The sequence below is a fragment of the Enhydra lutris genome, unplaced genomic scaffold, assembly GCF_002288905.1.
Source record: "Enhydra lutris kenyoni isolate GAN:26980312 unplaced genomic scaffold, ASM228890v2 scaffoldscaffold10, whole genome shotgun sequence".
Taxonomy (NCBI): Eukaryota; Metazoa; Chordata; class Mammalia; order Carnivora; family Mustelidae; genus Enhydra; species Enhydra lutris.
Window position 1 is genome coordinate 13,221,119 of NW_019154094.1, and position 27,397 is coordinate 13,248,515.

The 27,397-nt window shown below is 41.1% G+C and overlaps 1 protein-coding gene across 1 annotated transcript in view; it reads right to left on the minus strand.

The window, feature by feature from the left end:
* Positions 1 to 27,397, minus strand: part of LOC111143961 (ELKS/RAB6-interacting/CAST family member 2) — a 943,496-nt gene that overhangs the window by 205,662 nt on the left and 710,437 nt on the right. The window contains exons 17-18 of the mRNA XM_022497998.1: positions 9,619 to 9,766; positions 8,012 to 8,140 (exon numbers count right to left, since the gene is read on the minus strand). Of these exons, the coding sequence (XP_022353706.1) occupies positions 8,012 to 8,140; positions 9,619 to 9,766 (277 nt within the window). The remainder of the gene's footprint in view (positions 1 to 8,011; positions 8,141 to 9,618; positions 9,767 to 27,397) is intronic.

Here is a 27,397-nt window from a genome sequence, read left to right on the forward strand (position 1 = left end):
GTGTGCTGGGATCGAGCCCTGCATCGGGCTCTCTGCTCAGCAGGGAGCCTGCTTCCCTTCCTCTCTCTCTCTGCCTGCCTCTCTGCCTACTTGTGATCTCTGTCAAATAAATAAATAAAATCTTTAAAAAAAAAATTGTTAGCTCCTCCCACTCTAAAAGGTGAGTAGAAAAACTGTCACGAAGAGCAAGAATGATGTACACATTATACCCCCACTTAAGTCCTCTTGAAGCAATGTCACTCTAAGATCCCTCCAAATCCACCCAGAGCAACAGCTGGATACCTTCTTTCCCAAAGTACAATGGCTTCTTGGTGGCTGACATTTTGGAAACTTGCCCCATACACACTCTCTGCTTTGGTGGTGGATCTGAATGTTCTCAGAGGTGGTAATGAACAGGTTAAAATCGAGGGGATTTCAAACATGTCTAATCCAATAAGAGGCTTGGTAAAACATGCGTTATCACTTAAAGAATAAATGTTTAAAAATAGAGCACAGATGTGAAATTTGAATAAAAAAAGAGGGAGACAGCACGTGAGAGATCTTCTTGGCATTTGTATGCTATTCTCTGTTTTGGTCACCTTCAGCTAAGCCTGTTATTCTAATGTGCTCTGCCAACTGCTAGATACTGGGGGCGGGTGGGGTGGGGGGGCTTCAAATTACTGAAACAAAGTTGGCAAATCACTCTGAAACTTAAAAGTCAGACCCATCTCTCCCTTTCTGTATTTCTAAAAACAGGGTAACACACTGATGAAGTTGGTCCTTTCAAGTTTTTCTACTCAAAAAGGTATACTTAAGAAGTAAAGAGTAAGCTTTTCTAAAACTAGTATTTCTTACCCTAGAATCCTTAAATACTTAAGAGAAAGTATCATGGATAGGCATCTGTCACAAAGGGTAGACAATGGACTGCTAATCATAAAATTCATACGTGATTCCTACTTCTGTAGGAAACATTCTCTGACCTCTCCAGCAAGCAAACATTTTTGAATGTTGATGGCACATCTGCACCAAAAAATAGCAATTTTCCCTGTTATCTGTTTCATGCGTTAACATCTGCCATACTGGTGGAAGAGATGGTAAAAACCCAAGGCTCAAGGGCAAACTCAGTTATGTCCTGCTGTAGCTCAAGAAGGCCGAACGCAATTTCACAAAGGTATTCCATGAATGTTTAGGGTAGGGAAACAAAGTGGCTTTTAAAATATGACTTTATTCAAATGAAAGACTCAGAAAGTGGACCATCAGAGTCAGCTTGAAGTTCTGGAAAAAGGCACCTCTAACAGAGATTTGGGGAAACCCATGGAATCACTCAGAAAACCTTTGCCTCCATAATCTGAGTGCTGTTTTGTGTTGTAAGTGGCTGGCTGAATGGATACCCTGAATACTGGGGCCAAGGCATCAGCTGCCAGTAGGGAATGTCTAGGTGAAAAGAGCAGTCCAGTGTCCTGACCAATTACTTGGACACAAAGAGGAAGCTTTTCAGTCACACTTCAGGTTTTACCTCCTTGAGAATGCACTGCCCTTGGCCTGCCAAGGAGGGATCTGAGTATTTCTTTTTTAAAAGGGGATTCTCTAGAACATACTATACAGACAATTTGCATTGAAATCAGTGATAAATAGAGACGTGCCTAGATCCTACCAGTGGGACATGAACAGCTTAACCCAAAGTAAGTCTGCAGTGCAAACCAATGCATTTGCATTTCAGCAATTCGATCTGGGGCAAGTCTGTGATGCATTACAATGCTGGGATCAAATCAAGCTTTTCTGGAGTTCATCCAACCAAAACTCGAGGCTATGGGAACCCTACTGCATAGAGTTCCTCCACTGCAGTTTAATTGTGCTCACCTCCTGAACCGTAAAGCGTAATTAAAAGCCATCTGCATACAATGCAATGAAAGTGTAAATAGGAAGCACAGCCATGTGTGGCCTCAAGCAGGAGGGCTGGAATGCCTGAGCAATCATCCCACTCAGGTGGTTCCCACTTTCCATGACTGGATGGGTCTGTCTCTGCCGAGGTCCAGTTTGACTAGGATTCCAATCCTACAACAAGCTTCCCTGAAACACTTCAGGGTGGCCTCCGCCATCTCCCATTCTTGGCCACACCTATTCGGCTAATTCTTAGGTATGATTCCGGTGACCTGAACAACACGAGCTACCCAAACGGATACACTATGCAGACCTAGCATAGCCTCCAGAATGTTGACCTGGACTAGTCTCTCTTGTTCTTAATGCCTTCCTGTTCCAAAATGCCCAGTATGTTTCCTGGTAGCCAAAAGCAATGCCCAGAACTGGTAGGAAAGGGAAAAGAAAACCAAGCACAATTTATCTCTGATCACAGAAGTATTCTAACCAGTTCTGAGAAATAAGCTGGTTCTAATTTCAGCTAAACAATACTGTCTGGTCCTCATTTTAAGAAGGCATTTTCATCAAGGATGTGCATATCACTACTTCGGCACACAGGGGAGCATTTGGGAATAAGGCTTAGGGGGTAAGATTTAGTTTTAAGCTTTCTTCAAAAACCCCTTTGCAGCAGAAAAAAATCCAATGATTTCAGAATTAATTATTTTGATGTCAGTCCTTTCTTTAAGGGTGGAGAAAAAGAGTTGGGGAGAGATTGGATCCAAAACACAGAAGAAGGAAAAATGGTTATTTTTAATAATATTTCCTCCACATAGAAAGAAAAAAAAATTAACTCATTCCCATTTGAGACCTTCTCCCCAAACTGCAAAAATGTGGAAGCCAGATTTTTTTTTTTTTAAAAAAGAGCTAGAGTAAAAGTGTCAGACGTGTGTACTTATGAAGAAATGCAATTGGGAAGAACACAAAAGTTGGACAGACTTGTCTATCTACAACCAAGCTATGATTTATCCTTTATCTTTTTTTATGCAACAGAAAGTTAATTTGTACTGCTCTCTCCACTTTATACCTTGCTCAGCATAGAACCAACCCAAATGTCAACACCTGAAGAGCGTCATAAAGATTCTTTTGTTGTTAAGCATAGTTGGAATTTCTGAACTCATTTCATATCACCTTCTCTAGCTCTCTTGCAAGATGTTTAACAGGAGTTTAGGTATTTCTAGGCAAACTGATTTACGATACTCAGAAGTTTTCAGGGATGAAGTAGAGGGGCTCCCTTCATAACAACAAGTAACTTTTGCCACATCTGGAAACTCAGTGACATTTTATTTAAGAAGAATCCCCAAATTTAGAGGGAAGTTGGACTAAAATAACAGCGAACAGATTCAGAAGAAAGGTTCAAAACGGCCACCATTGCACATAATTCAAGTATGGGAAAAGGCATCTCTGTAAAGTGTCTTGCAATGTGGTAGGACATGACATGACACCATTTGTGTTCATCATTTAGCAAACAAGTCTCATATCTTCTACCAACTCCTATAGGTGGTGGCTGCCTGGAATACTGGCGTGAGAAGAACATAATGCTAAGTTTTGTCTAAAGTCATAATTGATCAATAATGTCTCTCTTTTTTTAACAAGCTGCCCTGGCAATTCACCCACTCATTCATTTACACTTGCAACAAATATTTACTAAATGCCCACTATGTGCTAGCAATTCTGCGAAGCCTGGAGATAAATGGTCAACAAAAAAAAAGTGATAGGGTCACATTCTTAGTCCTCATAGAGATCATAAACTAGCAGGGCAGATAGCTACTATTCAAATAATCACAAAAACAAATGCAAAATTGCATCTGTTACAGTGCAATTAAGTGATGTACATATTCTACAGGCATGGCAAACTGGAGATTTGACACAACTGAGAAAGTTCCGGAAAGCTTCCCTGAAAAAAGTGATGTTGGATTGAGATTGAATGGGGCATTAACTAGGTGAGGAAAAGAGGGAAATGTATTCCAGGACGAGGGGATTGCATATCATGTACAAGGCAGAGCACATATTGGTTTGAATTTGTCTTTATCACTCCAGTAAAGGAAGCCAGGGAAGATTTTTCAGCAGTAAGGGTTAGAGAGTGATAAGTGTATCATGAGATTTATCTTTAGAAAAGATCAAGCTTCTGCCCATTGAGGTTTGAGAATCTCTGCCTTGGCCTGGCCTGGCCTGGAGGCAGGCTGCACTTCCCCTTGGCACAGACGTCACTCTGAGTAGGCCAATGGCATGGTGGTAGCCATTAATGACCACTGCCTGTCTCCTTACAGCAAGGAGAGTGCAGGATTTAGACTCTAGTGGTATGTTGTTGAGATTGTCAAAAAGTCAGGGAGGGCATTTTGTCAAAGGGCTCTGTTCTCACTCAAAAATCTCACTAGCTATGACAAGTAAATTCTGGTATTAGTTCTTCCAGTGGAAGTGGCAATACTTTTTACAAACATAAGCTAAGCACTAGGACTCCTTAGAAGCTGAAGGCAGGGGAGAGTGGGCTCAAGTAGGGCAATCTTAGACAGGGCACTCCAAGTGGTACCTGAGAGTCCTCCCTGCTCTGGGTTTGCATGGCTAATGTATTTTGTTTTCTAACTGCAGAGAAATTCTGCTCCAGAGTGTACCACTCTCAGCAGATCCTGCATAAGAGTCCTACACATCCTATCCCCACCCCATTAATGTTCTGACAGCTCACCTCTTCATCTCCTTGCCTACTCTATTCCAGCCACACTGGTTTCCCTGTTCTTCCCCCAAACACACTAGCATGTTCCTGCCTTAGGGCTTTGCACTGGTGATTCTCTGTGCCAAAACACTCTTCCCCTAGATATTTAAAGGACTCTCCCTCTCTCACCTCCTTCAAGTCTTTGCTCAAGTGTCTCCTTCCCAATGAGTTCCAGTTGTCTACCCTATTTTACATTGTTACCATGTCCTCAATCCTTCCCTGACACTTCTGTTCTCCCTTATACTGGTCTACATTATTCTTTTTTTTTTTTTTTTACTTATTTACTTATTTATTATGTTCTGGTTTATTGCCTTTCTCCCATTCTCTACCCCCCAACCATTAAAACATAAGCTCCACTAGGAAGGGGTCTTTATCTATTTTGATCACTGATGTATTTATTTTTTTTAAAAGATTTTATTTATTTATTTGACAGAGATCACAAGTAGTCAGAGAAGCAGGCAGAGAGAGATAGGAGGAAGCAGGCTCTCCGCTGAGCAGAGAGCCCGATGCGGGGCTCGATCCCAGGACCCTGGGACCATGACCCGAGCCAAAGGCAGAGGCTTTAACCCACTGAGCCACCCAGGCGCCCCATGATCACTGATGTATTTAAAAAATGTGTTAGGGAAGGCACTCAATGAATATTGTTGAGTTGAATTCCAACACGGTACTTGGCCTCAGTGAGTTACCCATACCCATACCTCATCCTTGTACCCTTGGGCAGCTTGGGAGCCAGAGGTTGAGGCACTGGAACTTGATTCCTCTGACAGCATCTGTGAGGTATGGGGGCTAATCCATGGCTCACACTACTGCCTTAAGGATGCAGTATTTAGCCTAGTTAAGAGCAAAGTGTCAGCACTCCTACATCTCAGATGCCCAGCCCTCCACTACCAGATATAGGTGGTATGTTATAGGTATGGTAGTTGTGTCATATGGTCTTGGTTTGATCAACTCAAAAATAAGAATGATGCTCTCCTCATTGCAGCAGATAAAATAACTGTTATGAATGAATCGCCAGGACCTGGTAGAGAGACTGGCACATGGCAGGCATGCAATATGTTGGTTGGTTGATCATGAGGAAAAAGCAAGATAATGTTTGTAAACTAAGGTATACATAACGCACTTGGCATAGAGCCTGGCATGTGGGAATCATGCATTCATTCACAAAATAAATATTTATTGTGTGCCTACTAAGTTCTTGGCAAAGTGCAATATCTGTGGGGATCTTTGAACTAACTACTAAATGTCATGGGCAGTAGGAAGATTTGCATGAGATGAGCTGAGCAGAAGGCAGCCTGAAGAGAGTGGTATCTCTCATGAGCCAGTCTGCTTCAGTATCCTTACAGAACACTGGGCAGATGAACACCCAGACCCAGGCCTCCCCCTCCCACTGACCTGGACAGTGAAAGACCGTCAGTCATACAGGTGTCAGTCATACAAGTGATGACAGCTGAGGTTTGGGAATCTCCCAGAGGCACCCTCTCTGATTGACTCTATGTGACTGCATACACAAATCAAGCAAATTTAATGAGTACTATGAGCCTCTGTAGTGCACCCTGGGTGCTGGGGTCAACGGTTCCTGATATGACTGCTCACTGCTCCCCAAGTGCTTGGGCTTTAAGGGAGGGAGGACCAGGAGCACTTAGGTACTGAAGTCTGTCTGTCCCACAGCTCAGGGATGTGTTCTCAACAAGTTATGACTCCCAGGCTTGTGGAAAAATATCAACAATGAAATCAAAATCAAACTACCTCTAAGGGTTGGTGGTGACAAAATCAGTTAGTAATAGCAACAGTAGTAGTAGTAGCAGTAATCATGCCAGCTCACAAATATACAGCACCTATTATGTGCCAGGCACATGCAAAGCTCTTACATTATACTCACAATACTTTGAATTAGATTATTAGCCCAATTTACAGACAAGGAAACTGAGGTTTATGGAGGTTTAGTATTTTGTCCATGATCACACAGCTAGCTAACAAGTGCTCAAGCAAGAGTAACCCTAAGCAGTCCAACTCTAGATGGCATCTGCAAATACAGTTATGGTTGTGTGCTAAAGGGTCTTTTCAAGCATCATGGAATGTCCAGCTTTGACGCCTGAGTAGGGCACTCAACCTCTCTGGATCACCAGTTCCTTCTCCTATAAGAGTATCAGCCCTTCAGTTTCATTAGGAGTCCATGAGTCAGTGAATGTAAAACCTTTACACTGATGCCTGGCATGTGGTGAAAACTCAGAAGTATAAGGAATTATTGACATGATCTAATAGCTTAAGCCTAAGAGCTCTAGGCAGAACCCACCCCTTATGAATAGCCAGAGAACATTCTTACATGCCATCTACTTCAAGCTTACAAAGATAAGGGGACCTCACAGTTTCTGCAACACACTTCTGCTTGTCGCTCCAGATACCTTTCTGAACCGGGTGAGGTATGTGTGGACTCAGGTGGACTAGCTAAAACCTAAGCTCTACAGCTTACAAGCTGTGTGTTTTAGGTTGGTCATTCACACTCTGAGTCTCAGTTACGCCCCCTGGGAAAGGGAGGTAATCCTGCCACCCACACCACAGGGCTGCCATGAGGACCAGGGGACGAAGTCCCTGAGGACGCTGGATACACATCCTGGCACAGAGCAAACGCTCAATAAAAAGGGAGTGCTTTTATAACCTAATTAATCATTATCCTTAGAATCGTGTCATTTACAACAAGGTTACATCAATTCATGTGCTTTTTTTTCACCCCCTCTGTTGCCTATAGGGTGTGGGGAAGGATTTCAAACCTAAATCATCAAGGAGCCCATCCTTCTCATTTGCTGCCTTTTTTTTCCACAACAGCCCTTCAGACCGTGCCTTAGTTCAGGCGGAAGCCTAACTCTGCGTGGCTGGGTTTCCCAAATGTGCCCCATGATACCCAAAACCAAGCCTGTTGTGAATAATGAAGGCTTTGTGCAGTTTCTCAGGAGCAAATTGAAGGGCTACACTCAATCCTTCCTGGAATCCAGGAGTGCATTTTCATGATGCTGAGAAAGAAAAAAAAAAAACAGGCTTAAAAAAATTCCTTATTGGGAAAAGTAGAGGGAGATTTGGGGAGCAAGGTATCTAAGAGACAGAAAGAAAAATATAATCCACTATGCCTGACCATAAGGCCTCTGGCAGTCTTGGCTTTGCAGCAATGCCAGGCCATTTCAGAAGAGCTGGTCCCAGAGGGTAGCCACCAAGTCTGGAACCCTTGGCAAATACAGAATAAATGAAATCACATTACAAATCAAGATATAATGCTATCATCTATGGTCACAGGATTTTTGGCCACCAAGTACTAGAAATCATTAAAAGAGGGAAAGGGCAAGGCAGGATGTAGCTGTTATGTACCCTCACCACCCCCCATGGTGGGGGCAAGTGTCTCCTTAGCTACTGACTGACCTGAGACCTTTGGATCATGTATGCATCGTAGCTGGACCCGTGGTACTTGGCCGTAATATCTGGGCTGTAGCCAGCATCACAAGTGCATGGTATATTCGAGCTCAGGGGCTGTTTCTTAGGTCTATATACCTGTGGGAGAAAGCTACAATGGTTAGGTGCAGGAGGGGAGGGTGCAGGGTTCACAGGAAAGAGTTAGGAGAAAGCAAAGAAGGGGGCTTATCTTGACTTTCTGTGGCCAAGTGGGTAGAAACCCAGTGTAGAAGATACACAGCCCCAAACAAAGAGGTCAGATGTAAGCGGTTCCCGACCCCCAGGGCCAGCACTAGTGAGGCATGCTGCTCTGTGGAATGACCCCAATGTCTGGCAGTGACTGGGACCCTCCCTCTGCAGGAGAGGGCACCCAGGCGTGGCAGTGGTCTCTCTCTCTCAGCAAGGCAGCCCTATGGGAAATGGACTCTGGTTCGGGGCCAAAGGATGACTTTTCCTTCCTGAGGAGGGAAAGAGTTGGCCCAATTGTGAAGGGAAGGGGATTATTTCTTTGGGCTTCCTTTCCACTCACCTTGCACTCTGTGCTCAGACACCCTAGCAGGCAGAGAACCAGTGCTGGTGGCTGAAATTGATGTGGACACACTCCATGTGTACCACGTGGCATTTAGAGAGTTTCAGAGCCACATGTGGCCTAAGCTAAGATGTGACAGCCACCTTGTGAGACCACAGACCATTGAGCCATAATATATGCAGAATTGGTTATATAATGAAGCTAGAATCCAAGGGAATATCTTTAACAATTGCTTCCAAAATCCCCCGAGTTATATATGGAGAAGAAATAAGGTCTGAAGATTTCAGGAATGATTTTGCAATATGCTACTTCCATTCAAGCCACTTCCAGGAAACCCTCCAAAAAGAAAAGAACTGCTTTCTGTACAAGTTAGGTCTTTGCCCCTCCTTCCTTTTTCCCTCCTTCCTTTTCCCTCAGAAGAAATACAGTGGCCTAGAGTGGAGGAAAAAGATGGGATAATTGGGATAATTGAGTAAATAGGTGATAAAAAGAATGTATAGCTAAATAATGGCCAGGGAGGTCTCCAAGCAGTCTGGCAGTGCTGGGAGCTGGGAGATGTCCCTTAGTCAAAAGGTTCTAAAGGAACTAGTTGAAGAACCAAGGTTGGAAGTATGGAGAGAAAGAAATCTAAAGAACTGGATGAGGAGAGTCACTGATGGGGCCCAGAAAGTGAGCAAGACAGAAGGTAACAGGTCCAATGGGAAAGAAGGTGCCCAGAATTTAATTCGTAGGTTCCAAGAAATAGTCAGAAGTCATACAAAGTCCACTGGAAGGAAGAGACCTGAGAGTTATTTCTGGGGAGATGATGTGAATATAAAGGAAAGGGAAACAGCGCTGGCTGCAAACCACACAAGCCCAGGCACATGCACATAAACAGAAAAGCAGTAAAAGAATGTTCCAGCAACAACTTGGGCAATATCATTCCTACCTGGTTTTAACTGTGTGAGCCGGCACGATGGGCATGGGAGAATGAAGAGCAGCTAAACCCAGAGAAAGCACCCAAGGCCCCCAAACCAGCCAAACACACCTTTCGTACAGGAGGCCCCACCTGCTGCTTTAACTGATGCACGAGTCGATCTTTTTCCCGCTTCAGGGCCATAACTTCTTCCTGTGTCTTTTTCTTTTTGGAAGCAGATAATTCCAGCAAGGCAATATTTGCATCTTTTTCACTGATTGCCGCAAGCAGAGCTTCCTGTCTGGTAAAATAAAGATTATTGTGATCATTTTTACAAAGTGTAAAAAAAATTGTCATTTATAATTGAAATGAACCATGGAGCTTTGTCTTAATGGGAAGGAATTATGGACAATGTTTAAGACAGACATTTGTCTCAGAATGGACATAGTAGTTTGGGTCAGAATCCCTGAGACTCATGCACTGCTTCCTCTGAAGGAGCCATCTTTCATTGGTTTCATAAACAAAGCTGCAAATTAGAAAAGGAGGGAATCAGTCTGAGCATTCACTTCTAGGACACTTTAATCCATCCATCCATCTGTCCGTCCATCCATCCATCCATCCATCCACCCATACACCCGTTTGCCAAGTAAAGTTCTAGGTACTCCAAGACAACCCAACAAAACGGGGCAACAATTTAAATATCAATATCATTTTTTTTCATGTAAGATTTTCTTTTGAAGTCATGCAGAGATATTTAGTAGAGGAGTCCTTTCTATTTTCAACGTAATTAATGATGCTTTCCTGCTATTCTACCTAAAACCATTCCTTCCTCAGTCTTCCTTATCTAGTAACTGTACCACTAACCAATGAGTAGTCCAAGCCCCAAACCTAGAAGTCATCCTTAATTCCTTCCCTCTCTTTTCTTCCCAGAGACACCCCATCAACAACTTCAATAGGTTTTACTCCAAAAGACATTCTTTATCTAAACATTTTTAAAAGATTTTTATTTATTTCTGAGAGAGAGAGAGAACAAGCGAGCATGAGCAGGGGGAAGAGCAGAGGGAGAAGCAGACTCCCTGATGAGCAGGGAGCCCAGTGCGGGGCTCAATCCCAGGGCCCTGGGATCATGACCTGAGCCAAAAGGCAGACACTTAACTGAGTCATCCAAGCACCTGAAAAGACATTTTTTATCTAAACTGATCTACTGCTACCAGACTTGTCCCAACCACCAGCATCTACTCCTGCAGCCCACTGGTCTCCCTAGAACAACACCCAAAATAATCTTTAAAAACATTATAAATTTTGGGGTGCCTGGGTGGCTCAGTCAGTTGGGTGGCTAACTCTTACTTCTGGCTCAGGTCATCATTTCAGGGTTGTGATATTGAGCCTCAGGGAGTGCTCCATGCTGGGTGTGGAGCCTGCTTGAGATCCTCTCCCTCTGCCTCTCTTCACCCTCTTAAAAAAAAAAATTACAATGCTTTGACTCCTTAATCTCTGATTTTTTTTAAGGTTTTATTTATTTATTTGACAGAGAGACAGTGAGAGAGGAGACACAAGCAGGGGGAGTGGGAGAGGGAGAAGCAGGCTCCCCGCCGAGCAGGGAGCCCGATGCGGGGCTCGATTCCAGCACCCTGGGATCATGACCTGAGCTGAAGGCAAACATTTAACCACTGAGCCACCCAGGCACCCCCTTAATCTCTGATTATAGCTTACTCAAAATAATATTAGAGTTGCCTCCTCCCATTTTACAGTTCATTTTTCTTGCAACATCTGTTGCAAATTTCAACATGGAATTTTGGGGGACTATTTCTAACTAGACAGTGGTTCTCCTAGTATCTTTCATTTAGTCCTTCTCAACACTGAGGAAGTCTTGTCCCAATCTGCGTCACTTCTGCCACATTCTAGATACCTTATAAGACCTCACAACCCTGGGAAAGCCTCTGTACTGGGTATTTTCTTTGCATAGAAGACCCAGGACTAAAACCTGGTCATGATCCTGTTTTGTCTTTCTTTAATTCCCAGACCAGGCCCACTCCAGACTAGGCCCCCTCCAGATGTCTGAACAAGATGGTCATTATTTGGATCTCAGATTTTCCCCCTTTTCCCTGCAGGGATTTGTATGGACTTTTCTGGGCCCTGCTAAAGGCAGGCAGTAGGACCTTCTGTTGGAGGCTCAGTCAGACATGAGCAGCAGAAATGTCAGGGAATATGTCCACTTTCCAGAAGAAAACCAGTGCAGGCTGGACTATCAACAGCAGCATTCAAATCCAGCTTCACACAGCCTGTCTCCTTCTGGATAACATCTTGAGACAACAGACATGCTTACCATTCACAGCTCATGCATATTTGTACATAAAACCAGGCTGAAGAGGCTGCACAGTCTTCAAATCAGGGAGAGCCCATTCGCTACCTACTCCAACTTAACTACCACACATGTAAGGTGACTGCAATATTTTACCCTACTCTGTGCCAAACTGAAATGTCCATGTGAAGCTTTTTTAATGGAAACAACCTAAGAAATCATTAGGAGGAAAATTGGGGATTGATCATGAATTATGCTGTATCTCATATTTCACTCTTCCTTTTAAAAAGATTTTATTCATTTGAAAGAGAGAGCAAGCATACATGTACCAGCAAGAGTCGGGGGAGGGACAGAGAGAGAGGGAGAAGCAGACTCCCCACTACCTGCAGAGCTCAGTGTGGGGCATGAGGCTTGATCCCAGCCCCAGGACTCTGAGATCATAACCTGAGCCAAAGTCAGACACTTAACCTACTGAGCCACCCAGGTGCCCTCCACATTTCAGTCTTTACAGCTAAATGCAGCATTTAAAATATTGAGGATAAAAGGGGCACCTGGGTGGCTCAGATGGTTAGGCGTCTGCCTTTGGCTTAGGTCATGATCCCAGAGTCCTGGGATTAAGCCCTGCATTGGGCTCCCTGCTTGCTGGGGAGTCTGCTTCTCCCTCTCTCTCCCCACTGCCCCCCCTGCTTGTGCTCCCTCGCTCTCTCTGTCAAATAAATAAATAAAATCTTCAAAACAGGAAAAAAAAAAAGAAAAAAGATCTGTGAAAATGTTTATTTGTTGAGAGACAATTCTCCACATGTCTCATATTTCAGCATGTTTTACAAGCAAAGGCACTATTTTCTTTTCTCACAATCTTTCCAGAATGTTTGTATAGTGAATAACCTTGGAAGACAGAAGTAGTTTCTCCCTTAGGATCAAAGGGTAGACATGCTTACTGCCCTCATATAATAGCATCTCCTTCCAGAGCAAAGGGCAGGCACGTTACTGCCATTATAAAAGATTCAGGTTCTGAATCTTTTCAGTGTTCTTCTCTTGTAATGTAACCCACTGTAAGACCAGCTATTCATCTGAGCCCCCTGCCTTGCCTCCATGGGACTTGAGGAAAGGAGAACTGACATAAATACGCTGACACTGTTCTCCGCACCTTGAGCAATGAAGTCCTTTGTTTCTGACCTCAAGGTCTCTGGTCATCTACCTGCATCGATGAAACTGAGGCAGCCTAACCCATTAGCATGCCACTAAGGGAAAATCTCAGAATCCTCACAGTTCTAGATGGGTAGGTGTATATACAATAGGATCTCCCAAACATAAAACTATATTCATAGAAAAAAATTGGAAGGAAAGACATCAAAATGTTAATAGTCATTCTCTCACGGTGGTGAAATTGATAGGCTGGTTTTTGCTTTTTTTCTGCCTATACCTTCCTGCATTCTTCTTCTTTCTCACAAAATACCATGAGAGTAAAATTAACAAACTGTAAATGAAACTTCACAGTCATCAAATAAACTATAGGTGCATGCTTCAAATACTTGGCATATACGAAATCTGTTCATTTTCTCATCAACGTATTTATTATGTTCTCTCTGTCCCTCTCACTCTTTATATGCAGGTAAGTGCACACACACATAGTTTCACGTGTACACATCTGGTACAATCTACATCATCTCCCATGTGAACAGTTGTAATCATTGCCTATGTAGGTTCCCTTTGCCCACTTTTATGTCCCTATGTTCTATGGTCCTTTTCAACCCACTTTCCTCTTCCAGGTCAAAATTCAGAATTACACAGCTTTAATAACTGTTAAAAGTCATTATCAGCCGGGGCACCTGGGTGGCTCAATGGGTTAGGGCTCTACCTTCGGCTCAGGTTATGGTCTCAGGGTCCTGGAATCAAGCCCTACATCGGGTTCTCTGCTCAGCAGGGAGCCTGCTTCCCCCTCTCTCTCTGCCTGCCTCTGTGCCTACTTAATGATCTCTCTCTGTCAAATAAATAAATAAAATCTTTAGAAAAAAAAAGTCTTTATCAACCTAAAGAAGGACACTTCTAAATTCCTTTTACCCTATAATTCTATAATTTAAGCTTTTCATGACTTAATACTTATTTATCCTCTTGTAATATCATTAAAAGTCCCAACAAATTAATTTCTAATTCTCAATTTTCTATGGATTAGAAAACTGCTGATCATAAAACACATATCAATTCCTAATTCTCTACAGATATTATTACTAAATATAGTCCCAAATCCTATTATGCGTAATTATTATATCTCAAGATACATTTAAAATCATTTTTTAAAAAGTACACTTAAAACCACTACTCGTCAACATTAAATTGATGCAAAACATCCCATTTTGTTCCTTGTACCATTTTCCTTATTTTTTTTAAATTTTGTTTTGTTTGCTTCTGGTTAACAAATATGTTTAAAAATGCTGGTACATTCATAGAAATCTGAACAAAATAAGTGTAACAAGGAATACATATATATATATATAAAATATACCCTCCTTTAAATGTTGACCATAAACTAATGATAATTTCTCTTAACTTGATTGAAATCTACATTCAATAATTTTAGTCTACTTAAGTCAAAGAGTAATTGGTAGAAAATAAAAGTATATAAAACTAGAAAAATACGAACATTTCACATTTCATACTACGATATCTGGGAAGATGTTCTGAATATGTTAAGGTTGTATCTGGCCACTTCTTACTTAAACAAGGACGCCAGGCAAAGAAAACTCTTAATTGTAGGTTGATAGAACCATTGCATTTGTGGTTTTTTAAACAATAAGCTTTATAAAATGAGTTTTAGATAATTCTTCATCAAGCTGATACATTTCAACTACTAATTTAAATCACTGTGAGCTAATTCTGAAAAGTTATGGGTTTTCCTTATCCCTGCTTTAGAAGTCAGGGGCTTTTTGAGGATGAGAGATACTGAACATAATATTTTTTAAAAGATTAATTTCATTTGCCAGCCCTATATCAGATTCTATACTTTTTGCAGTTCCCATAAGGCAATTTGCTAATACATCTACTTAAAGCACCGAAGGACAAATACTTTACTGAAAGTTAACAGAGGCCTGTTTTGAGAAAATGGCAAACACTGTAATAAATTAGGAAGCTTAAATGTTATCACTTCTTTTTTCCAATAGGGAATTTTGATTCAGTCTTTAAAAGTCTGGGAAAACAGAAATATTTGCATTTCTAATGCCCTTTTACATCTACATGTTTTTACATGTTATTATTTTTTTTTTTAATGTGTACCTGTGAAAAGACATTTGGATATAAATTGGAAACGCAAAGAAAAATCCTCATTATTTTCCCTATCAAGTGACTCATCTAGATTCAAGGACAGATTTACATTGCTTCAGAAATTGTTACGGTCCCAACAACCTGAAGAAAGTTTCTGTAAATCTGAAATCACCTTCAGCAGTTAATCTGTCCTTTCTGTTCATAGAAAATACGAAAAGAACGTATTTCCTCATCTTTAGATAGTTAGTGGGGTTAAGTGTATGCCAAAGGCTTGCAGAATTATCTTTAGAACACTGTGATGCTTTAGTATACAATTACTAAGGTGATCTGTCTATGCCCCAAAATGTAGCTTAAAATATGAAAAGGAAGCCCAAATAAGCTAGAAAGGAAGATAAGATAATGCACAGAGAAATAAATCTATAAGAGTCTGCTGAATGCCAAGCTAAGAAAGTGGACCATAGACAGCATTTTATCAAAGTGCAGCCTAAACAAACGTCAAGGGGAATAATTTCTTTAACAAATATGGGCAACAATGAAGTAAAAAGAGGGGGGACTTCTGTGCCCTCAAGCACATTTAGTCGGGGTTAACAATGGATAAAAATATGTGCAAGAACACATTTAATAACCCTATGCTGTCATTCAGTTTGTAGGAGGTAGTCAAGATACAGCTAATAAAACACCAAAAAAAATGGTTTGCGCCACCCTGAAAAGAAAAAAAAACCCTCAATGGAATAAAACAAAAGAAGACTGAAGGGCGTCTCCCACCAAGATAAATGCCTTCTTTTGAGTGTTGCCTGTGGCTAACCTTCACAAAGAGAGCTCCAGAATCCTCTGATGGTAATACATCACTACATCACTTATCACAGTCAATTTAAAAGGGAGCTTTATAAACATTTCTATTTCACTCCCTGTTGCTGTCGCTCTATTAATGATGACTTGAGCTCTGAGAGAGGATCCAAAATTAATTTTAGAAATTGTAAATGAGGCAGACCAATTAGGAACTATTATAAATTGGTTGGCGGGTTGGGGCCTGGTGGGGGTAATATTAACACATTTTTTTTTTCTTGCAGGCTCTTGTTTTAGTGAGCTGACCCATCTTTAGGAACACACTCAATTACAAAAGCAGATGCTTAAAAAATGCATTCCATTAAGAAATGTTTGGATAATGGCATGCAAGGGAGAACCTACATTATGTATGGTGCTCAGTCCACAGTCATGTTCTAATCATACTGTGGGAAAAAAAAAATTCCGCTCAATCAACTTTTCCCAGTTAATTACTGTTTTCTTTCCCTCATGACCCTGAATCTTCAACCATAAGTTCAGTAGGAGGTGACTCAAGACAGACGGTGACGAAAGATCCTGTTCAAAACAGCCTCTCTCTCACCCCTGGGGCAAGGATAGGTGGAGGTTTGCTGTGATCAACCCTGGAGATAGATGCTCATTTGCCTCAATTTCAAAAGCAGCATTTTTAAAAAGCATCTTGAGAAAGGAAAGTCTTCTGATATCAATTCATATCAACACTACCCACCAGCAGAATGATGTATTGTGTATCCAGAAGGGCCCACGCAGAAAGCAAAGCTGCTCACATAAGGTGGGGCCCACAGGGTGAGATATATTTGAACAACCACAAGTTCTAGCAAGGACAAAGAACAGACCAGATCTGTAAAGGCCAGGCTTTGGCAGCCCAGACTCCTTAATGCGGTTTGCTCTCTGTCGCCCACCTAAAACTGACCTCAAGAAATAGTTTACTCCAATTACGGAGAATTTTGTCTTTGAAACCTAATAGCACACGACTGGAATTTCCTAGCACAGGGGCCATGAAGTCTTGTGGAGGCTCTTTACTCCATACACCAACTTTTACCCCACTACTTACTCAGGGCATGACCTAAGTAGGCAGCTGAGCCATCCTTGGGTTCCCCCAAGTGCAGCTAGGCCAGGAAGCTCTGTAGGTAAGGGTAACACCGTGTGCTTTCAGGACACTGAGATGGCAAATGCCGGCCCTCTTGTCATTTGCTACAAAGGGTGTCAGGGAGTCTGAGGCCAACTGACTTTCCCATATGGAAAAGACCAGAGAAGGATGAGTATTTGGAAGAGCTACTGCCCCCATCCTCAATTGCTCTCTCCATTCCCATCCCTTGGGAGAACTGATTTAAAAAAAAGTCAATGAGAAATGGGAGGAGCCCTTCTCTAAGTCCCGGTAGAACACATGTGTGTGGCATTACTGATTGCTGTCTCTCTCTCTCACACACACACACACACACACACACACACACACACACACAAGATAAGAAATTACTTCTTTCGATTTTTAGCCTATTATGATTTCTTTAAACTTATCTACATAAATAAAATAGCACTTATGTCCTTAAGACTTGATTAACATACTTGATTAGGATACTAATTTAGTGCTTGAGCTTTGGAACTGAATATACCTGGGTTTGAATCTCACTAATTTATGTATTGTTTCTATGACCCTGGCAGGTTCCATAATGACTCTGAAACTTAGATTTCCTCATAACTGAACTAAGAAGGATGATAGTCACTGTCTCTGAAATCTTTATGAGAGTTAAATGTGATAGTGCCTGTAAAGATTCTGTTCAGTGCCTGATACAACCACACAAATGTTAGCAATTACTTATTTTTACATAACACGGATACCATCAAATGTAAAGATTGAAGTTTTGCCTTATTTTCTACCAGGCTCTCCTTCACAGTAAACATTCTAAACATGCCATTGGGTCACTTATTTTCAAGGCTGACTCTCTGAAATTAGTTTCTGTCTAGTCGCGTATTTGACTTTCATGAGGTGATGTCTGTTTTCCCAAATAAACTAAAAGGAGAAAACAGAGCTTGAGTGTGGACACAATGTGTTCATCATAGAAGAGTTGCATCCCAGGCCAGGCGGGTCTGATTTAGTCAGTAACTGTTCAATATCATTCCATCCAAACTGATAGGAAAGGCCACACAAAAGTGAGCGAGACGTGATTTCATGCCACATGAGAAATGGAAAGGTGTTTTAAAAGATGACCTTTTAAAAGTCAAGGTCAAGTGCAAAATCTAACCAAGGTCAAACAACTTCAAAACAAAAATTCTTCCATTAAAAAAAAAAAAAAACAACTTAAAAAAATAGTAAAATTGGAAGGCAGGGAGGGCAAGTAAAATAAAGGGCCTCTGACCCTTCACGAGGCACACACGAGCACACCAGGCATTAGTGTGTAATTGCTCGCTATAGTTCTCATTTGGTTCCATTATTCTAGTTCAGTGATGAGAAAGTTTCTCTGTAGACCACTTCACTCCGCCAGTGCAGCTTTACGTGTGCAGTACACCCAGCCAGACGCCCTGGAAGGGTGATTGATGATTGATAGTAGGAAAACGGAATACATCTGGACTTCACTGTGGGCCAGAGCTTTGCTAAACCTATTGTCCATGGATGATAAGTTACTGTCCAGACACTTGCCTTCTCACATTAACTTTTTGGTTGGAAATTAGTAACTGCCAGAAAATGGGTCACTAACTTCAAGATTTAGAAGTTTAGAACTCTGGGTATCTGATCAATTATTATTTTTTTCTTATTGGTAAGATATATAGATGTGTATATACATGCATATATGTATATATTTATTTTCTCAAAAGATAATATATTTTAATTTTCCCTCTACTGTATATTTAATGCTACTAAGATTTGTTAGTAAGCCTTGCACAGAGCAGCAAATTGCCCTCCTGTATCTTGAACTAAATATTTTCCCTCTTAATTTGACATTTTTGTGTTAAATCAAACCTCCCTTTACTTATGTTTACAGGGAATAGAATATTCCCAGAGGCTAAATTATAATGAAAAACAAAACAGATTGTCATGTCATTGCTGTGAGAGGAATAGGAGCAGAAGGGGGCACATTCCAGAATTTTGCTAAACATTTGAAGAAAATTGAATTAAGGTTCGGTAAAGCAGATCTTGTAGAGAGAAATACAAAAAAATAAAGTTGCTGGAAGCAGCTCCTTTGTGACAGTTCCTATTCAGAGGAAAGGAAAAGGGCAGTGGTGTCTACACCAGGAAAAGGAAACACAGTGGTGTGTCTGTGTACGCCAAGTAAAAAGCAGGTTTCCAGAAGGAGCCCAAAGGCATCATATCTGATAGGGAGGAGGGCTAACCAGACTCTCCTCAGCTTGAAGCTGCTCTCCCTTGCTGTGCCTGCCATGAAGAGAACGGAATTCAGGATAACCTATAGGAGTTTTCCTTTGGGAATCTGATGGCTTTTAAAGCACCCTCAAAGACATAATTCCTCAAGTAAATCTCTTTGAGAAGTCTGGATTTTATGTCTGCCATCTCGTGGCCGTTGCAATAAATACTGCCCTTTTCCAGTTTTTCCCAAAGCAATTACATCTCTATCATCTATATTCTAAACAGGTACTGCAAAGGGTGCTTATTTAAAAAATGAACGTTAACCACAGAAGAGCTCCACAATGTATAAGGAGCTAGGCCATCTCACATTCTCATCCCCTTTCTGCTCACATTTTTCATGTCTTGATGGAAGCTTAGATTCAAATGATCACTTTTGAAATTATCAAATAAACATTCAGTATAGGGTTAGGCCTGCTGAGAGGTGGGTTCAGAGGTGATAGGCATGTTTTAGGTGCCTTTTTTTAAAAAGAGAAAACTTAATGGACACAGAGTTGCATCCAAATGAATGAAAATATCAACATTTCTGTACTTGCCACACATGAATTTGCGAGGAGAACATATAGAATAAAGTACGTTGTAAATCCAAAGGGGCTTCATACCTAAAAATTAAGATGATATGTTTTTCTGAACACGCTTCAACAATGTGAGGGGGGAAAAAGTGAGACCAAATTTATAGCAGTTATATGTTGGGAGGAAAATGCTAAAATGCTGCTATAAAAACACACTGAGTCTGTCTAATGAACACCCACTAGCCACTTGTTGCATGTGTCAACAGGAGAGAAAGCAAATGCGTGTGGCCACTTCTTAGCAAGTTTTCACCAATGTATCATAAGCTCTAAACTAAAGAGAGATGCAAGAGCGTATTCTATGACCATAAATTAATTTCAGAGCCCAAACTACAGAAGTATAGAACTATGCATACACATACATACACCAAAAGGATTGCATTGCTAGGCAACTGATTTAAAAGATACATATATAATGAAGAGTTACAAAAATCAGCTAGTGAATCCAGAAATAATGAGTTATATCTGTTAGTTACCTGAAACTTCTGGATTTGTGAATATAATATATGGGACAGTATAGCATGCTCCTTCTCAGAGGTTGAGGGAATGTGAAACCAGACAGCGGATGCAGAATGAAAGAGTCTGGTAAACTACCTGAAAGCACTCCACATCTGGAAAGAATCGTGGGGGAACCAGCCCAAGACACAATGGTATAGAAAGCAGTCTCAGATTTACAGTATGGGTGGCCTTGTGGCTCATGGAAGTGAAATTTCCACTCTGGGAGAAGCGATCACTAAGAAGCAGGAATATTTGTGATGTGAAATTAGGAAGTCCACTCCAAAGCAACTGGAGGGAACATGTTCCTCTGGGGTGGCTGTTTACTGACCACGCAGAGAAGAATAAACTAACCAGATAATCAGAGCCCAGTTCTTCAACTCCTTGAACACATACTAACTGAGTACCCCCCGCATACCAGGTACCGGGGAGGAAAGGACAAAGAAGACAGGTACAACTCCTGCTGCCATACAGCAGACCCTAGAGACTCTCCATGCACACAGTCATAATGGTTGACCCTGCTTTCCACAGAAATACTATTCTATTTCTGTCAGTAACGAATACCAGATCATTAGCAATACCAGGCAAAGAAGATATCCATGAATCCTGTTTACCAATCCAAAGGCTGGGAATAAGCATTCACATGGCATGTTCCCCCACATGCATCAAATAGTGGGATAATTGATTCAAAAGCTCTCTCCCATCCTGTCTTCTTCATTCTGAATGTCCAGCGTGATGCAGCTGCAATCCAGAAGCTCAAAAATGAACAAATAAACAGAAACCTGACACCTCCTATTCATAACTATTGGCTGAATGATTTGAAGAGCACTTTTGTGTGTGTGTTTCAGAAACTGTCAAGTATCAGTGATCTCATGCAGTTCAACCTAACAATTTTCTCCCATAAAAAAAGCAGCTTTACTGGTTTCTTCATCTGCTTGTTTATAATACATGCCCATGGAGAATTATAATTCTTCATCACTTTCTAACTTCGAAAACTTAAAAGATTAAAGCAATTCCCTTTCCACAATATCCAACCACTAATCCTACATGCACCCAAAGACTACCTACTAGAGACAACCCAGTCCATGGAAGAGAGCCTGCTACACAAATCAGAGTGGGAAGGAGGCGACTAGAAGCCCCGAAAGGTGACAGATCCCAGTCCCTTAGTGGGTGCCCCCAGACCTGGAAAACCACTTAGTGAGAAACTTCCTGGTGATCAACTCCCAACCTGATACTGATTACCACTCCCTGAGATACTGACCCGTTGACTGATTGCTTTGAGATCAGATCATCTATCTCCCAGGACAGCCTTGAGGCGGCCCCGCACCACCGAGCAGCAGTGGAGCACCTTCCTTTAGATTTGAACTTCAAGTCACAGGACAAAAGGCAGGAGTCAGAGAAGAATGTGGCTGCAGAATGCTTAAGGGGTTTTCTAAATTCCCATAAGTGAAAGGACCAAGAAAAAAGCATCCTTGAAGAGGTGACACAATCATGAGTGATGGCATAAAAGTACCAGCTAATGTCTTAATCTGTGTCTTAATTTCTCCACATATGGACGAACACTGTGTTAGAGAGAAGTTACTATGGCCGAACACTGTGCTAGACATTGTACGGGAACAATAAGAAAGAGGTCTTGCAAACTCTTCTGATAAAGAAAACAAATGCATATGAAACGTCAAATCACAAAACAAAAGACAAAGAATAGTCTATTAATGCCTCCATTATTAGGATGGAGGATTAGCAATTATTAAGTTATTACTTTGTTTGCTATATGCATATGTGAGGCCTAGGTAAAGCACAGAGTTTCATTTAGTCCCCTCAAATTATCCTCCAAAGAGAAAGTAATTATTATTCATATCATGAAGTTCCATAAACTGAGTCTGTGGAAATTTAAGCAGATTGCTCAAAATCACATTGCTTTTCAATGGTGAAACTGGAATTTGAATCCAGGTCTGTGTGACTTGGTCATTTCACTAAAATGCTTGGTTGTAGGAAGGAAGGAATATCCCTTTGGTTTGGGATAATGGGGGTAGGTTTTCACATACTGCAGAGGTGGTGTATTGGAGGGCTGTACTGGAGGGCTCTAGAAGGAAAAGGGAGGCTCTCAGACGGGGATAAGCTTCTGAGAAAAAGCTAAGAGGATTCAGTCATTTAAAATTCTATCTATCTTGTGTATTTACTTCTATTTCCAGCTATATAACTCCCAGGGACGTTAGAGTATCACCACAGAAAACGCATGGTCAGATTAAGTGCTTCCTAAGTGCCAGATCAAAGACAGGCACGTGGAAGTTCTCATGCATGCACGCACACGCTCATTTACATATGCACATATAAGCATATACACTCTCACTTGAGTACACGTGCACACAGGTGAGGACATGGGCAAATACTGTGAGAATAAGATTGCCAACACCCTTTCCAGGTAATGGCAACTTTTTATTCTGAAATTAGGTAATGTCTTTCCTCAGATGTGGTGTTAAAATGCCCTTTTATCCAATGATGGTGATGGAGTTAACACTTAAATAGCCTTATTTAACTTAATAGCTTAATAAGCTTTATGTTGTTTTCAAAAATATCTTTTCATAGTATTGGTCCATGACATTCAAAATCTAGAAAGCATTCATTTGGTTGCTGAATATTATTATAATTAGGGTGTGTTTGAAGAACATCTGGCCATTCCTTTTTACTCTGCAGAGATGGGGGCTTGTCGTTCCTTTTGAAATGTGCTTGACCTTTCATTAAATACTGCCGAGATTTCCAAGCAGTGGCCTTAGGAACGTCATGTTGAACCCCAATCATTCTTACTAAGTGACTATTCCTTAGATATCCATTTCAGATATAGTATCCTTAGGATATAGGTGAGGAGTGATCTTTTATTTCACAAATAGTCCCCACTACGCATGATGTCTAGGTCCTTCTCAGGACCCTCAGTTACCAGAGAAGGAAAGAAAAGCTGGGTTGGTCCACATTAACCCTTAGGAAAACCACATCTAAAGGTGGCCAGAAAGTCCAGTATGAAATATGAAAATATGACATACTCTGCCTCTCCTTGCATTGAATTTTTTTTTTAAGATTTTATTTATTTATTTGACAGAGAGAGATCACAAGTAGGCAGAGAGGCAGGCAGAGAGAGAGGAGGAAGCAGGCTCCCTGCTGAGCAGAAAGCCCGATGTGGGGCTCGATCCCAGGACCCTGGGATCATGACCTGAGCCGAAAGCAGAGGCTTCAACCCACTGAGCCACCCAGGCGCCCCTGCATTGAATTTTCTAATGTAATATGTGTATGTATGGCTATGAATGTATGAATAATCAGTGTCTGGGAAGACTTAGCAACATGGTATTTACTCCTCCAACTATGGGCTAAAGTGAATACAGATAAGGATTGCCTCCAGGGACCCTAAGATTTGAGTTAGGACCTACGGATGGAAATCGCAGGTAGACCAGGCTGATGTCAGTCCAGTAACAGAAAGAACTCTGGCTAAGTCACAGCTTCAAACAACCAGCACAAGCTGCCTCCTTCCCATCTCTGAAAGTATCGGTGTAGACATCAGAGCAATTCATGTCAAGCAATTCCCAGAGCAAGAATTCTAACAAAAGAATCAGTTAAGTTTCTTTGGATTGCCAGCTACAGAAACTGACTCCAGCTAACTTAGCAAAGAGGGGGAATATTAGGGGCATATCTGGATAGGTTAAGGGAAAAAAAGAGCTAACACGTGAGTCTTAGGAAAGTCAGTGAGAAAGATACTCCAGTACCCTGGTAGCAGGAAATTCCAAATCCGTCTTGGGAAGACATACCATTTATATAATAACTCTGCTAAAACCTTCAGACTTAATGGAAAAAGGGTATTTGACCTTCCTAGAAAGAAAATTAGCCCATTCCAGGTCAATCAGCCATGGGTGGGGGTCTCCCCCCCCCACCGCCCGCCCCTCCAGGGAAGGTCCCTAGCACTGGGAACCCACCCTAAATAATGGTTTCACATCAAAAGAAAAGGGGATAGCTAGGGTTTAAGGGCCATTCTCATTGGCAGTTACTCTAATAATCTCGGTAGCTTGAAGGGTCTATTTCAGTGGTGTGTTGGAACTGGCTGCTCCTGGCTAGTGAGAGTAAGTTACCTGCATGTCTTTCCAACTCCACCGTCAGTCAGTAACCTTGGTCATGGTAGGGAGTATTTATTTACACTATGGAAATTGGCAAATACTACCAATCAGGGCTTCTCCCTGCCCTTGCCCTATTTCACCCGCACACCACTGGCCTATTTCAAGATTGTTAAACACTCTTGCCAAGACTGTTATCCACCCCAGAGGACTGCCACAGATCCCACAATAGGGAATATTTAGCTAACACTCCCCAGCACTTTTTCTGTGCCAAACACTGTACTATCCTACAGCACGACAGCACTATAGCACTATATGATACACTACACTATTCTAACTCTTCTCTATGTATTAAGTCATTCAATCTGCACAGCCATCTAATGAGGGAGGTGTTATTATTTCCCCATTTACAGATAAAGAAGTAGAGACAGAGGGGTGAATTAACTTGCTGGAGTTCACATGGCTAATAAATGGCAAAGCAGAGATTTGAACCCACAAAGTCTATAATTTAATAATTCTCAGAATAAAATAAACAACGTATAACTGTTGTTCTAAGTAATGATGCCACTGACACAGAAAAAACCAACAACCCTCCAGGGAGGACTTGGCTGAATTCCAGTAAAAGGATCTCTCTTTAGTCACAAAGATGCTGTCAGTATGAGCAGCCCAGGACAGCTCACAACTAGTACCTGGATGTTCATTCCTTTCATTTTCTGGAATGCCTGTGGACTGAAGCCAAATCTAAACCTGCTACAAATCTCAGAGAAGAGAGAGATTTCACTGTGTATAGTGCCAGAATTCCCCAGGTGAGTGGCAACTGCATTTCAGGACTCAGTGGGCAGTGAATTGGCCATGATGTCACAAGTCCAGTGAGAAAGAGGAATTAAGTCTGAATCTTCAACCAACTCCCCCAGTGGTACTAATGAGAAAATAGAAAGGAGGAGATTCATAGAAAGACAGTCACCTGGTTTTAGATGTGTGCCTTGAACAAGATACTTAATACTATGCATCTTTAAATGAAAATACTGTTACCTACTCCCAAGGTCACTGAGAAGTTCAAATGAGATGACCCATAGGAAAGCATCTTGTAAACTGAAAAATCTCATGAAATTGCCAAGAATTACTATGGGCAGTATCCCTATGCATACAGTTCCTAGAGCCCAATCAGCGATGTGCAGCTTGATTTATCCCAAACAATATCTGAGATGGACCCACCATGAGTTGGGCACTGCTTCCATCTGTTGAGCCAAAGTTGTTTAGTCCATGTAAAATCATCAGTCCAAATGGCTGGTGGGAGTTTCACCTGGGACAAATAGTGTAAGACCATGGAGGGAAAACTGCTATCTGGAGGAAACATAGCTTTCCTTTTCCAATGATTTCTTGAAAGATGTGACCACAATCCACCGGCACGAAAGACAAAGCCTCTTTCTAAATAGAGTTTAAAAATTATCAATTTTTTAAATCCACTGAACAGTCAATGAATATTTGTTGAATGAATGAATGGGATTCATTGGATTCAATGGGATTCAGTGGGATTCCATGGATCTGGATTCAAATCCTATAGTTCAGCACCACTACGATCTGTGTGATTTGGGGGGAAACTAATTCTGTGAATCTCGGTTTCTTTATCCATAAGATGAGAAAAATAATATGCACTCTTGTAGAGTATTATAGGAGATAAAATATGTAAACCATTTAGCACATTTAGTTAAGTATAAACAGTTATTACTACTATAAATGCAAGCTGTAGTTATCACTAGTTTAATTTATTAATCCACTATTATTATCAGCTACAAGATAAATACGTTCAAATCTCTAATTGCCAAAGAAATAATATGAGTATTCCCAGCTGCTAGAGACCAGAAGAGAAAACTATTTTTTTTTTTAAAAAGGAATGTTGAGCAACAATATTCTCAGTTTTCTGTGTTTGTATCTAGAGATTTACTACGTTCCTAGTGTTTACCATGGTATCACAATTCCACTTGCACACACTTCAGCAAATGTAATTTGAAGACTGGAAACAAATTTTTCTGTAAGTGCAAAAAGAAAAACTGAATTCCAAAACTGACAGTGTATCCAAGACAACATTTCCACTCTGGATTCTGCCTTCCTTTTTTAAATCACTTAGCAGAACTCTTGAATATCTAAACCCAGTATTTCAATGGATCTTCAGAGCCAAAAAGCTTTCTGCAAAGGATTAAAGAAGTAGCAAAGTGTCATTAAGAATATAAATTTAATTCGCTTGAAGGGAAAAAAAAGTGTGGCTGTGACAGTTGTTCATTCTTACACAGAGAATTTTAAAACCCCACAAAATTATAAGGGGAAAAATATCAACGAACTGCTATAGTCAAATAAACGAAAGTCCCATCAATTTATTTGTAGTTTCTCTTTGAACTGCAAATAGACACAGGTGCTAAATGTCTTCCTTTGTTCTGTTAAAGAAGTCTGAAATTCTTAGGCTTTTCTATTCCAAACAGCTCAACAGGAGCTGTGACAATTCTTTGTTCAAATCAAATTAATTTAGCTTAAAAAAAAATAAGTTGTATAATAAAGCAAGTTAACTGCATTGTATTCCTAACTGATAAGTGCCTTCTTTAAGTCTTTTCTTGGCTTAGGCGGAGGGTAGAGGAGACACAGCAATTGACCTGTTCTGAAGACCAAACCCCCCCAAAAAAAAGAAAAAAGAAAAATCTATCTCCATTTTAAGACTTTTAAAAACTAATTACAAACAAAATGCTTGCAGTTCTAATGATTGGCTATTAATCTTTTTTTTTTCCGACTTAACCATTTCCTCAAAGATCCATCTGCACTTCATTTATTTATTTCTACGTAAAGACAGCTTATAATTCGCTTATCCCAAATTTGAAATACTGGTTTGTCTGTAAATATGGAAGCCTAGAAGAAGCCCCGGTAATTGGTGCTTTTAGCTGCCTACTTAATCTTGCTTAAATTACCAGCGTTCACAATGAGGAATGATCGAGAGGCACAGGTTGAGTAACCATCAGGATAGCAAATGCAGGGTATGAGGTTAATAAAG